The sequence below is a fragment of the Cordyceps javanica genome, chromosome 7, assembly GCF_051103115.1.
Source record: "Cordyceps javanica chromosome 7, complete sequence".
NCBI classification, from domain to species: domain Eukaryota; kingdom Fungi; phylum Ascomycota; class Sordariomycetes; order Hypocreales; family Cordycipitaceae; genus Cordyceps; species Cordyceps javanica.
The window spans coordinates 784,105-798,905 of NC_139301.1; the positions used below are offsets into that span (position 1 = coordinate 784,105).

Below are 14,801 nucleotides of genomic sequence, written 5' to 3' on the forward strand. Positions count from 1 at the left end.
GTATAAATGTAGTTATAATTATTATAATTATTGTAGAAATAGATGTAGATTTATACATATATATATATATAAACTACGAGATTCCAATTGCCTCCCCAGGTGTACCAAGGGACGCAAGTATGCGTGCCTGCTCTTAGCATTTTCCCTTCTCTCTTCTTGCTTGTTCTTTTCTTGTTCCTCTGCTCCAAAACGTCTATATCCATATTCTTATAGAAAAGAAGGCTGTTTGGGGGTTTCCAACATGATTCTGTCGCGGATTTGGGCGGCCGCTTCGGTTCTGGCTGCGGGCCTCACCAGTGCAACGACCATCACCACCACCTCCTTCGGCCCCCCTTCTTCTTCTTCTTCTTCTTCTTCTTCTTCTCCTCCCTCCTCATTACCCACTGCCAAGCTCGCCGACAACGCCACGGAGCGTTACGCCAACCATGTCGCCCTGGCCGCGTTTGCGCTGCAAGGGTTCTGGTACGACCGCGACACGGGCCTCTGGGACCGCGCGTGGTGGAACAGCGGCAACGCGCTCACGACGCTGGCCGACTGGGCGCGGCTGCGCCCGGTCGAGGCCGAGAGCCTCAACGTCTCCGACGTGATCCGGAACACGTGGTCGCGGGCGCAGGACGTCAAGGTCGTCACCACCAAGTCGTACATGAGCAACGGCATGATCAAGACGGAGGAGTGTGTCAATGGCCAAGGTCCCGCTTGCCGTGGCGCCGCCGCTGCCGCCGTTGCTGCTGCTGCTGCCGCCGTCCCCGCCGCCCGCGCCGTCCAGCCCCGAGCCTTTCGCGACTTTCTCAACGACTTTTACGACGACGAGGGCTGGTGGGCGCTGGGCCTCATCCACGCCTACGACTACACTCGCAAGCAAGAGTACCTCGACTCCGCGGTGCGCATCTTCAACGACATGCAGGGCGGCGGCCCCACCAACTGCAGCGGCGGCGGCATATACTGGAGCAAGGCGCGGACCTACGTCAACGCCATCGCCAACGAGCTGTACCTGTCCGTCGCCGCCTCGCTCGCCAACCGCGTCCCCGCCGACAAGGCCCGGTACGTGGGCATCGCCGAGCGCCAGTGGGCGTGGTTCGCCAACAGCAGCATGATCAACGGCGACAGCCTCGTCAACGACGGGCTGGACGCCCAGTGCCGCAACAACGGCCAGCCGACGTGGACCTACAACCAGGGCGTCGTTCTCGGCGGGCTCGTGGAGCTGTACCGGGCGACGGGCGGGCGCGGCTACCTCGACCGCGCGGGCAGCCTCGCGTCCGCGTCGATGCGCAAGCTGGTTGACGGCAACGGCATCCTCGTCGAGGGGTGCGAGCACACCGGGGACCGCTGCGGGGCCGACGGCGCGCAGTTCAAGGGCGTCTACGCCCGCAACCTGCGCTACCTGTACGAGGTCGCGCCCAGCAGCGACATCAAGGCGTTCCTGACGCGCAACGCCGACGCCATCTGGGACAAAGACCGCGACGGCAAGACCAACAAGCTGGGCGTTGCGTGGGCTGGTCCGCTTTATGACCCCATCGGGAATGCGCATAGCAGCGCGATGGACGCCCTAGTGGGAGCTGTGGCTGTTGCATGAAATCTGATTTGGGTTGGCTTATGAAACGGCGTTGGTGCATTTAGCCATATTTTCGGGTTGCGCTTTAGATTTTTTCTTCGGCTTTTTCGTGTATATAGCTTTGAAAACACCAACTGTATCTATGTCGTCAACTGTCGATCAAAAACGTAACATAAGAGTTGTGCACTCGTGGAGCTGTACCGGGCGACGGGCGGGCGCGGCCAACGACTCCAAAGGTGCGCCCTGCGCAGCCGGAATCAGCAGAGCCGGCGCTAGTGTTAAACTAGACTATTAGTAGCTCGGGCTTGTGGCCCCCACGAGCTACCACATGCAGCATCTCGAGTAGCTCATCAGTGAGTGGCCCGTCGGTCAGTCTATTCGTCACTGCTGATGGCGTCAGCTCACCACGAGTATTTTGGAATTGCAAGGCTCTCCCCATCGTAGCTAGCCCAGTGCTGGTGAGTGAACGAGCAACAGAGGCTTCCTATATTAAGCCATCGAGGCGACTTGGTACCGAATGGCGTATGGGCCGACCCGTCCGCTGGTTCCTCCACACGGGCAGGACCCCGCTATGGGGACCAAGCTTCCAGTGTGCTGGTTGGCTCGATTCGGATTTACGTCCAGGAATGTCAGAAAGGGACTGTCCTTTTGGAACGCGTCCTTGCCGGAACCAAGTAATTGAATACAAGACCACCGAGGGCTCAAGGCAGAGTCGGCAACGACAGAGTGTTAAGATGGCTGGTCGGGCCTGGCATTGATAGCCTCGGCTCGCATCAAGTGGCGTACAGCGAGGTGCTGTAGATTGTCCCGCGGGTTGTCTCGTAATGCAGAGTGATGGTCCAAGTATGTTGTCGGTGTGCTACTATGTGCCGTTGACGTAGAGTGGGCTGCTCAACCGGCCAAGCAAACTTGTTACCGTATTAGTAAGAAGACCTCACACAACGTAGTCGTGCAATGCCGAGAAACTTGCTGTGCCAAGAGACTGGAAATAGAGTTGAGAAAATTGCCACTTGTTGCTTGTGTGCTGGCCGACGGGCATATTCATTTATTAAAGCCCACATCTGCGACGGACCAGGCACCAACTTGCGGCCCGAAAGGAGGGCGACGAGGAGGTTCTTGGCTCTTGGTCAAACGGTCAAGCAAATTAGACTGTTGGCCAAACCAACGGTGTCAGGGTAATAGTCGACCATGGCTATTATTAGCATGGATTTTGCTCTATTTCGTTCCCAATCGCCTGATCTATTGAGCGCACAGATGGAATTTGCAAGAACAAGCAGGTCTGTAGGGACTCGGCGGCTCCGAGCGGCTGCTGGCCGGTGCATGCATGCATGGTTGGTGCGAATTCGGCCGGACTGGCCTGCGTTTCAAAGGCATTGCCGAAGCTGGTGATGCTATTCCTTTTTTTCTTCTTCGGCACCTCTGTGGTCCTGATAATGTGGCTGAGTTGGTCTAGCTCGTCAAGCACAGGCGCGGACTGGTTGGTTGGCCGCTGGAGGAGATGGGCCGCCTATCACGATAATGCTGGCTGTGCACAGATCCCAAGGACCGTTTCCATTCGCATCGTCGTGTCAAAACTGGGGCTACTACGGAAATTTCGACTTTTAAACGGCGATGTAGGGCGCGATTATCCGAGCGGCCTTCGTCAAAATGGCCCGACTTTTTCTTCGGCACATGAACTTTGGCCGGGGTCTCAAGACACTAGGGTGGTGTTGCGCCCAATACAAAGGCAGCACGAGAAAACGGCTACTAGTCACGTTAGTTGGTTAGTTAGCTTCTAAGCGAAAGGACCATCGGTCGGTAGATTCGGTGCCCGAGGGTGTACCTTTTTTTATTAGTCTTTTTTTAACTTTTTACCCGTCAAGATTTGATACTTACTAGTATTCATGTCGTGCTTCAGGGGAGGGACCAGAGGTTGCAGGACAGCATCTGTCAGCCCTCTTCGCTGAATACGGATATTCCAGGCTGTCCAATCAAGTTTGATATTGCCGTCGATGCAGATGACATGCGAGGACATCCTCGTGCGCATCACTTTTGCTGGTGGCATGGGCCCTTGCAGCGAGTTGCCCTGTTGGGCAGCGCTGCAGTACGTGCATATCATGGACGTGGCCACGACCGACCGACCGGTCAAGAGTCACGCAGGGCGGTTCTTTGTAGACCCAGGAAAAGAAACGAAGAGAAGAAAGCTAGCGCAATGCTAATCCCACGCCATTTTTGCGTACTCTTTCGCATGGCCGGGGGGGAGGCCTCGCATTTGGCGCAAATGAGCCAGGGGGTGTGCGAGGACCGCCAATGTCCCTTGATGGTGGCATTTTTTTAGGCAGTATGGGCGTCCAGGGCATGCGTCAGAAGAAGCAAAGTATTGATGTCTTGTAGAATGATGAAAGAGGCCTGAACTGGGGCTCGGTACTTGGCAAAGACTGACGGCAACGCGGCGGCGAGGCGGCGGCGGCGAGGAGCGGATGACTTTTTTTTGCTGCTAGACCGCGATGATAAGAAGTTGGGGGCGGTACGCTTTTGTGCGCCACGGCCTGTGCCTGGTTGCGCCGGCGGGGGAGTTGGGTCGTACAGGCGGGCGGCGAGAATACGAAAGCTTTTTGATGCCCTCTGCGGAAATGCTTAATGGACGGTTGATATATGGCCGATGCTGTACGGTAGAGATGGTCGAGATTGAGATTACGGATGAGAGATGGTCGATGTATTACTGTTGCAAGTCGGGGATGTGACCTCAGCAGGGGTTGGACAAACAGGTGGTATTAGCAGCCGCGTTTGGCTGGCACTGGGTGCTGTTGGTGGTGAGTTTTGTGAAGCCAAGGTGCGCTGGCTGGAAGAGGCCAGGGGGGGGGGGGGGACGGCGTTCGGGGTGTGTGGCTGTGTGGAGTGACGAGCGAACAGTCAGGACACGGCACAGCACAGTACAGTACTGGGTACAGTTCGGCAGGTTCAGCATGAATACAGTGTTTAAACAGTGCCTGCCGCGCTGTACGGACAAGAAACGGCTTCAGAGCAAGCCTCAAGCCCCCCCTCCCCCCGGTGGCTGGCCCCCACTGCCCGGCACTGCGCTGCACTGCGCTGCACCGCGCTGCATGGCACTGCCAAACCCCAGCCTTGCTGCGGTTGATCAGCAACAAACGCTCGCACTCACACACCATGGCTTTGGTGGTAAACGGGCCGACCCACGAGGAACAACATGGACACAGGTGCTTGTTGGTATCCCTCCTCTACCGAAAGTGGCTCGAGCATGCTCGTCCGCCCGCGATCATGTTCTGTTGGGTTTAACTTTTTTTTTCTCCTTGCCCCCAAGCAAGTTGTCCTGCCCGGAGAAGCGATTTTCGGGGGGGTGTTGGATACCGGGGGGGTTAGAGGGGAGGACAGCAGGGGAGGCGTGTGGTGATGATGTCCATGTCTGTCCTGGGCGGGTGGGCGGGCTGTCTGTTTATTGTTTCCCACCCCAGTTGGAACTGGCTAGGAACTCGGCATACATGTACTGTGTGAATTTAGCCCACCAACTTTCCTGCCTCTCTCTCTCTGTCTTTTTTTTCTTTTTAAACAAATAATTCTAGCAAGGTTGGCAGTACCTGGACCCAGCCCACCCCCCTCCCATGACCATGAGCCTGCCCTGTCCTGACCTTGCTGGATGCAGGCCTTTTGCGCTGTACCATCCCCTCTCACTCTCTCTTTACCTTCTCTCGCTCGCCATCTCACTCTCCCTCTCGTTCTCCGGCGTCTTATTTGGACCACGCCCCCCGGCTCGTGCCAGAAAAGAATACACAGACCACACACATAATTACTCTGTCTGACTCGACATGGAGACCAATCATCTCTGCAATCCGGATGGGCGGGCTGCAAATGGGGAAAAATAAGTAAAACAATAAAACAATAAAAAAAATTAAAACAACCTCTCCTCTCAAAACCGAGCAGCCTTACTGGTACAACCTCCTTCTCCTCTTCCCCTCTCCCGCTGCGGCCGCACGCACGCCCATCCCATCCGACACCCCCCCTCCAGCAACGACTCTCTGCAAGTACTCTCTTCTGTCTGCCCGTCTCTCTCTCTCACTCACTCTTTTTTTTTATATAGCCTTGTAGCCTCCACTCCACCTCTGCCCATCATCATCGTCTTGCTTCCCAACCCTACAAATATATACTCTCTCTCTGCAGCGAACACAATCCTCGTCTTCTCCAACCTCTTTTTTGCATACCAGCAGCATCAAACGTTTTGTTACTCCAACTTTCTTTGAACCCTTCTCCCGGCCCTTAAATATCCATCTGCTCTCCTCACCCTCAAGCTTGCGCCTCTCCTTTTGCGTTCCTCTCACATCCATCTGCCTTCTACACGCCCAACACAAACGACAAACGACACCATGTGCAATTATATCTATGTGTGTATCTCGCCCTTGACGCTTTTTTTTTTCGTCCTGGAAGCTATTCTAACCACGTTCCTCTTTTTTTTCTTATTCAGAGAGAACTCAGCTGCCAGCACCACTACCACCTCGTGCAGTCTTGGTGCCCCAAGTATATCGAGACTGAGAAGCGGTGTCCTCCGACCATAGTCTGCAAACAATACCAGTACGTCGTCCGCCGGTCTCTACATGGATCCTCCCTCTTTCCCCTTGGCCGTGATGTTTGTACTAACAATGTTACTAGTGGCGATGAGCTATGCTGTACGTTTTTTTAACCCAACAAGCAAGTCTTTAATACATCGCCCATCTAACTTGCTCGTTCTTTAGCCGCCTGCCGAGAACGTCAATTCCCTAGCAACCCTCCGTGGGCCAAGCTGATAATGCGTCCTACCCAGCCCTCATCGCATCGGTTCCAGATACCAGCCTAGGAATATGGGATCTGTGGAGCGGTACAGCGACCGAATCAAACTAAAAGGGATCGCCTCTTGGATGTGACCTCGAGCATCAGCTTTACCTCCTCCCGCATGACTATCTAAACACCCAGATACACAAACGCAAACACACACACACACACACATATCACACATACGCACACATACGCACACAAACAAACATACGGCATTATACATACGGCGACACAGCGACAACGGCGATTTTTTTTTGCTCCTTCACTGCGCAGACCACTTCCCGAAGGAATGAGGCCTTTCTTCGAGGTCCTCTTGAGAGGTGCAAACCTATTTGATATACACTGATATCTTCTTTCGGCTCCTTTTTTCCTCGCTCCTCTAGCAACGACATTTGCTGCTGCTTCCTGCAAGCAACAAATTTTTACTTTTCAATCTTGTTTTTTATATCGGATTTGGGATCTTGTTGGGGGCGTTTATTTGAGATTTATCCTTATTTGGATCACGTTCTTTTTTTTTTTCAACAATCGGGACACACGGCTATACAAAGGAAAGGGTTACACGCGCGAGCAAGCGGTGAGAGAGAGGGAGAGAGCAACAAGATTGGACACCACAGAACAGGATAGTTTAGGCACTCTAGGAAAGATCTAGCAATGGATAACGGAAGAATGGGAACCAAGATTTTACAATTTTCGCAAGTTTTCTTAGCAAAACAGAATATACCAGTAACTAGTTGATCCTTCCCAAGAGAATGAGATAAAACGACTACATTCCGTCCTCTCTTGAATGGCTCACATTGCAACCCACAGTTTTTTTTTTTTTCTTCCGTCTTGGTGCATTCCCCAGAGTTTATTCAAGACCCCATGAGAGAAAGCCCGACCCAGGCGTACGGGCCATAAACCCAGAAAAACCGAGTTATTATAGATCCATGCGTGGAGATGTCATGCACGCACGCCTCCATTGTGGACAGGGGGGGGAGGCGGTAGACAGCCAGAGGAGGCAAGGCAGCCGCCGCCGAACCCACCAGGCGGGAAAATCAAGCTCTTAGCCACACAAACACACGGCCTCTATCTCTGTCAGAATGGAAAAATTGTTCCCTCGGGCAAATGGAGAGAGTCGGTGCTGCTGATACAGGAATTACCTTGAGTGGAAAAAATGACCTATATTCATGTATATCATATATTTATATATAAATATCTAATACAACCAAGAGGACAACCAAAAATCCGAGCGTGGGGGAGGGGCCAGGGGGGCCCGGGGGGGGGGGGTCATTGTCGTCACAAACACTGCCAAATCGCCCTCTTTTTTTCTCTTTATTCCTTTTTTTTTCTTCCTTGCCTTGATGACCTGCCAGGAACGAACTGAACTGTGCATGGGCATAATTGCCTGGCAACCTGGTTGCGCCATGGTGGTGGGCTCCCGTCCTTTTTTTTTTTTTTTTCTTTTCCTCTTTTACATCTTTAGCACCAAAAAATTGTTTCTTTTTATTACTTGCCTATGTTCCCGTCCCGTGTTTCAGCCGGTTAGATCGAACTTATTTTTTGATTGTTTCTTCTTTCATTCTTCTCAATAACAAAAGAATGTTCAACATTTGAACCACTACTTACTCGATGTATACTTTTTATTTTCTTTTGTACCGAGAGTGGAAAGAAACAGAAAGAAGAAAAAAAGGCAAAAAAAATCAAGGTAAAAGACATGTACGCGCATACATACACAAAGCTCGTGTCTCGGAAAGTACCCAAGGAAAAAATCGTTCCCCTTCCCCATGTGCACCAGACCCCCAGGTCATGAGCAGTTTGGCAGTGTAATGCCCCCCCTCCTCCCTCCTCCAGACGGGATGACGCCACCCCAGCTCACACACACTCTCTCTTTCGGTCTGTCTGTCTTGTTTGGGGTCGGCTTGCCAGTCACAGTTGTGCCGAGTTCGGCGGTGTTGGGCCCCCAAAGAGGGACAGGATCAAGTTCAAGCCATGAATGATGACATTTTTCAAGAGAATGAGGTAGGGACCTAAAAAAATTTATATGAATTTTTTTTTCTGCCCGACAGCCCGAACTTAGCCTGATGATGACTTGGCTCAGGGTTCATCATTTGTTTTTGATGTCGTGCTTTGTTTGATTTGAACAAGTGACCTTACGAACCCCCCCCCCTCTCCTTATCCTCCCCTGTCTTGGATGACGCCCAAGACTGACAACGCACAGCATCAGTACCAGTAATAATGTCGCGACAAGCCGAGCACACACACACACACACAAGTTTGTATTAGTTTGGGGGCCAGAGGAAGGGAGAGGGGCGAGGGAATTTCTCGTCATGGTCAGAGTTGCAGCGTAAAGAAGAAGAAGAAGGAGTAGGAAAATATTAGACTAGCTATGATGATGGCTATTCTTCTTGAAGAAAGGAGCATATTCGTTCGGTGTCCTTCTCTGTCCAAGGCACAAACCATGAGGGCGGGCCAGCAAAGGGTGTGAGTGCCGCAGCGGGCTGGCTTGGCTAGTTGGCTGGGATGGGCGAGAAGGTCGTTCATGGTTCGTTGCGGTGTCGTTGTAAGTCATTGTCGCGCCTTGAGGTTGCTTTACTTTGGCGCTCTCTTTTCTTTCATCTTTTCATATGCACTCACTCTCAACCCTCACTCACGGTGTGCCTTGCTTCATGCATGTTCGCCAGCCAGCCTGCTGATTCATTAATCAACCACCCACCTAGGTATGTAGGTACTGGTACCTGCTGTCCGTCCCTCAGTTAAGGTCTTCCTCCCCCCCTGTAGCTGCATGCACGAGTCTGGCACACACACACACACACGCACGCTTCATTCTTGTCTCGTGGTATGCAACGGGCTGGCGCCCAAAAAACAAAAACTAGGCTTGAATTAATAAACAATTCGCAAAAAGAGTGTAAACGCCAAAGGTTTTTTTTTTAAAGAAATAGATGAGGGGTGTGTGAGAGCGGCCAACAATGGGCTGGTGGCTTGCTTACTTGCAGTCCAAAAATGTATTATTATTATTATTTAGTTTCTCTCAGTAGTTTTCTTATGGTGGTCTTGTAAGCCTCATTGTCATGTATATATATATATAGATGTGTGTGTGTGTGTGTGTTTAATATATTTCCTTTTTTCTTCTCTGAACCCTCTTTTTTCCTTTTTCTCATGATGAATGGCTTGCATATACTGTGCCGTGCGGGATGGACAAATGAGGGATCTGCCCCGAGCAGCTGAGCAAACCAGTTCCAGCTCCCAATCTCCGTTTTACTTTTTTCTTTACTTTTTCTTCTTTGCTTCTTTTCTTTTCTTTTCTGTTCTGTTCTTGGTTTCCTTTCCTTTTTTTTGTACCCATGGTAACCTCTTTTTTTTTTTTTTTTTTTCGGTGAAGCTTCGTTTCCTCGTTTCCAACGCCACCGTCGTCTCTCTCTCTCTCTCTCTCTCTCTCCAAGTTTTGGCCCTTTTTCTATTATTATTATTTTTACGCCTCTGGCAAAACACCAGATGAAAGAGAAACAACGACAGGGCAAACTCCCATCCGGTCAATCTGTCAGCCAGTCAGTGAGTCCGAGCGGTTCACAGCAGCCTGACTCAGTTGCGCCACGAACCTGGATTAGCGGTCGCTCGTGTCTCCTTTTTTGATTCGAGTCCAGTAAACTACAACTATCCGTACTTATTTTGTCTTTCCCCGCAAACGTCGGCTAGCTCGTTAGCTACTGCCCTGTCAATCAAGTGTCAGATGCTTGGGACCACTGTCTTTCCCACCCCCTTCACCCCTGCAAGAAAGCAGAGATATTCCCATCGGTAACTACCAGTATGGCGTTGGTGTTGGACCAAGGGAAGAACTCCCCCCTCCTCTCGCCCCAGAAAAAGAAAAGAAAAAGAAGAGAAGCGAGGGAAAAAAAAGAACGAGCGCAAATTGGGTAGTGAGCAGTCATTTACCTACCTATACCAGTAAAGCCAACTCTTTTTGAACTGGCCTTCACCGTAAATAGCTTGGAAGCCGTAAGATACCCGCCTTTGCGTAGCAGCCCAGCTTGCATGGCCAACCCACTGCCGCCATGTCACTCGTTTTTACACCGCCCCCTTCATCATGATGAGCGTTGGTTGTTCAGAGCATCGCACAATGGGAATCACTAATCAAAGAAAAAAAGAAAAAGAAAAGAAATGTCTCGACATCTCTCAGGTGCAGCCCATCCTATCCTCAACTGGCTAACCTAGCCTGGCGGAGAGAACAAGTAAGTACTGATAGGGCGGGCCAAACGCCCGGAGCGCACAATGAGGAGGGGGGGGTTGGACACAGACACAGGGATTGTCCGACAACCAAATCTCGTAGGGCAGCCCATCCAATGTCCTGGGACAAAGAAAAAAAAAATTGGGTTTGTGTGGAGGAGGAAAGAGAAGTCTACTCAGTACTTGCCGTCATCATCGGTTGGTTCGTTGACACTCGGGCCAGATGGGGCTTTCTGTCTTTCTACGCATCATCATATTTTTTTTTCTTGCCGCCCTCTTTTCTTTTCTCTTTTTCTTTTCTTTTTTTTCTTTTCTGTACTTTTTTTCCCTGTTAATCCCCCCCCTCCTTCTCCGCTTTCTCAGGTCGAATATCAAGTATATCCACACAGTAAACCCGTCATTCTGGTTCCTGGAAACTCTCTTTGCTCCACAACAAAGGACCCAATGCATGGCGGGAGGGGGGGCCCAAAGGAGGGCCAGGGGGGCTGGGCCGCTGGGGGCAAGTCTCTAGGTATCAGTATGTAGTTAGTTAGTTGGCGAAGAGCGACAAGAGACAACAACGCCCACAGTTTCAACTCTGACCATCGATTTCAGACGAATGAGGAAATTCATAATTTTTTTCCCTTCGAGGACCAAGAAAATACTAGGAGAAAGGAAAAAAAAAAAAGGAGCGCCCTGCCGCCCCCCTCTCACCAAAAGCCATAGAGTGAGTGGCTCGTGAGCCTCCCAAATCATCCATCAGTCATATTTGTGTGCATAGGTAGGAATCATGATTGGGAAGCACGTGGGATAAAGGAAAGAAGACTAGCCACCAACGTCCCCCCTGTCGCGCGCTTTCCTAGTCCAAAAAAAAAAACGTATTTGAATCAAGTTCATATGCACAAGATTTTCCCGTCTCGGCCACTGCCGGGCCATCTTGTACGATGGTACTCCGTAGTCGCGGCGTATTTTCGACTACCAGTAGGCTGCATGCACGTCAATGTCACTGTCTGCATGTGGTTGGACGAGGATGGTGGTGTTGCGGAGTTATCAAGGCTCATTAGACTTTTGTTTTTCTTCTTCATGCACCCCTTCACAGAATTTTGATCGGATTGTTTGTTCCAGTTGCCTGGAAGAACAAAAAAGGACTTGTCATGTTCAAATATGATAGAATCCGGGGGGAGGGGGGTTAAGAAAGAAGGGTCGCTCGCTTCTTGGGGGGGGCGAGGCGCTTTTGTCTCAGTCGTCGCTTCATAGGAGCTAGTAGTACTAAGTAGATCTCACACGTTCACCGTAGCGCCAATATCGTGTATGGCTCGTACACGTGGGCTCCCAGTCGGTAGACCGATGTATGCGCATCTCTGTTTGGCTGTTGCTGCGGCCCTTGTTTGGGGAGGGGGGGTTGGCGAGACAGCTCTCGAAATTGAAAATCTAGAAAAGCGAAACTTTGCGACAAAACTACAAGCAGAAAAGAAGAAAAAAACCCTTGTGACAGTCTAGAAAGCAAAGATCCCGCTGTACGCCCAGCAACCCGGTAAAGGAACCCAAGGGGGCAAAAAAATATGAGTTGTCATCAACAGGATCTCCATTCGGATGTCGGGACTTCAAGAATTGGCCGGCCGGGGGGGGGGCAAATTACCGGCGGAATGGTTATACTATACTGTTCCCACCTTGTCGTGCTCGGCCAAGTCCGCTGCACCGAGGCTGTCCCGAGCGGCCGGCACCAGAGGGATATCATCGGAGGGGAAAAGGGAAGGGAGTAAGTAGAGAGAGCGAGAGCCTTTGCATGTGCTCCGCCCCATGAAATCGGGTTCCGAGCAAACTGTTCAACATGCAACCAACCAGCGAGCAGCCAGGCAGCCAGAAGAAAAACCGGCGCGCGCCGCCAGGGGGGGAAAGTTGGTCTTTGCACGTCAGGGTTCTTTCTACCAGTATCAAGGGGAAGATGAGGTAGGGGGAAAAGAGTGGAGGGCAATACCGACAGCTAGGGACCCGAGGGAATGGTCCATCAGCCCGTTCCGTAGTTTCTTGGTACGCCGGGCGTTCCGACTTACCGCTTGCTAGCCCGTCGAGTTTCCTATCATCATCAACATCATCATCATCATCAACCCGGCTCCTTTGCAGTGCATGTTTGGCCATCCGCATCCCCGAGGTCCTCGCTCCAACCCCCCCCCCCCCCCCCCCCCTGTTCCCGGTCCGCTCAATGTACTGGTCAGAAATCCATCAACCCCATGTAGCCAACTTTTGTTTCTACCAATCAATAAGCCTCGTTTCCGAGTACAGGCCCAGTCCACCGTTCAAACCCAGCCAACTACGGAGTAGTTAGTGGCAGCTGGCAGCGTAATTAGGAGAAATTCGCTGTGCGTGGGGGAAGGGGGGTGGTGGTTGTTTGATAACGATGCGTACGTTATTTTTTCTTCCCTGGTTCAGATTTGGAGATTGCCAAGTAAAAGCCCAGCACTCAACTCGATATTCAGCCAAACTTGGTCGACCAGCCCAAGCTTGGCAACCTTGATAGCCAAAATAAACTCGCCCTACTGCGGAAAAGTCATTCTGTACGGAGCAACTACCAGTAAGCTTCCTTCACCTCGGCTCCATTTGCGGAGGAGGAAGTGGACAAGCTAGCAAAACCCCCCCCAACCGCAAAGGGGAACTAATAAATCTCGGAAGCCTAAGAAAAAGTATTAGGACGGGAAGGGCCGAGCCTTGTTGCAATGTCAAGGAGCCGCGCAGACGAGAGAGCAGCTGCTGCTGCTGCTGCTGCCAGATCATCGTATACAAGCTTCAATCGTCTCAGGGCCTACATGTCCCGTGCAAGTATGGAGCAGACACCGGTCGTTAGCCTCAACGAAAATAGCGAGCGTTTTTTTAATACATTTCATCTGGCCATCTCACCCCCTTTCGCCCCCCACTTCGGGCAGGAAAGGCACAGACGGTCGTGTTCAAGAGAAAAAAGTTACTCAATACGGAGGTGCACTGAGCACCTTTTTTCTCTTCCCCGGCGACGCTAATGCGTGTGCGATTTTGTACATGACACCAAAGACGCCCGGGAGGGGAGGGGGAGGGTGCGAGTTTCCTTGGAGAGAATTCCGGCCAAACAGAGAGAGGCAAGAAATCGGGTGTAATCCACCCGTAGCAAGTTTTGGCTTCCGTCTCCTTGGACAGGCGGGCATTCATGATGGAGCAGACTTCCGATCAATGACAGCGGGCTGGGTGACAGATAGCAAGCCCCCAATATTCCGATCCACTGCCCGCTTATAGGCTATAGCTGCTGATCCTGCCCAGAATGTCATTGGTTTCTTGGGCATTGCAGGCACAGAGCTGCGCCTGCAATGTCATGATGTCGTCAAACCCCCCCTGCCCCCTCTCCAAGAGTGGAGTTGCAGAGGGTGAGTTGAGAGGGCTTGAGAGACCAAAACAACCGTACTAATACCGGCATGGTCTCGATGCAACGACGACGCCCATCGCCGATAAGGGACAAAAGACGAGAAAACGCAACGCCGGAGCTGCCAGGGGGGGGCCGCGTCCCGTTTCTTTTACACGTATTTTGGCTGTGTGTTGAAATTCCCCCACAAAATTAGCGCAAGCCGCAGACCTGGTAGACCATGTGACTCGACGCAGGGCTCGAACCTTTTGGCAGCAGCAATCCTTACCCCAGACGAAGCGACAGGTGTCTCATCTGACGTCGGACAAAAGCCAGCAAGTGGCATAATTGATTGCCTCATTCAATCTTAATTTTTGTTCTAACGCGAGTCGAGCCATCGCGAGACTGGTTCAGGATGTGACTCAAGTATCATGAGATGCTTGTGTTGCAACGACAAAGACCCCCCCGACCGTCCAAGAGGCGGAACGCCCCCCCCCCCCCCCCTCGGCAGTCTATCCGTTGTGAGCCCAATGCAGGAACATGCTTGCATGCATCAAGGGAAAAAAGGTCCCCGCCCCTCTCCATGCAGCCATGCAAGATGGAGAGAGGCAAAGAGGGTCCTTCATGTACGTACGTGCACAGGCCTTGAGAGGCCCAAGACTCCCTGTCAATACTGATAATAAACCGTCAACGCTGAGAACGTCCTTGTTCCGACCGCGCGCGCCCGGAACCCGCGGGCTCACACACACCTGTCTCACTGTTGACATCACGGGCGTTGGCGGGTGCAAAACGGTTCAGTACTGGTAGTCACGAAAACGAGCAAGCGGCAGAGTCCGTACCAGCACCAGGATTGTTGTAGGCAAGGAAGCCATTGCGCTATCGATCAGCAAGCAGAAGCCGTCA

General features: G+C 51.9%; 1 protein-coding gene across 1 annotated transcript; it reads left to right on the top strand.

Annotated features, from left to right (window-relative positions):
- Positions 1-241: 241 nt before the first annotated feature.
- Positions 242-1,573, top strand: V2A60_009761 (uncharacterized protein; the record flags this gene model as incomplete). Its single annotated transcript, XM_083261025.1, has 1 exon — positions 242-1,573. The coding sequence occupies one exon, from the start codon at positions 242-244 to the stop codon at positions 1,571-1,573; it is 1,332 nt and encodes a 443-aa protein (XP_083117151.1).
- Positions 1,574-14,801: the final 13,228 nt, after the last annotated feature.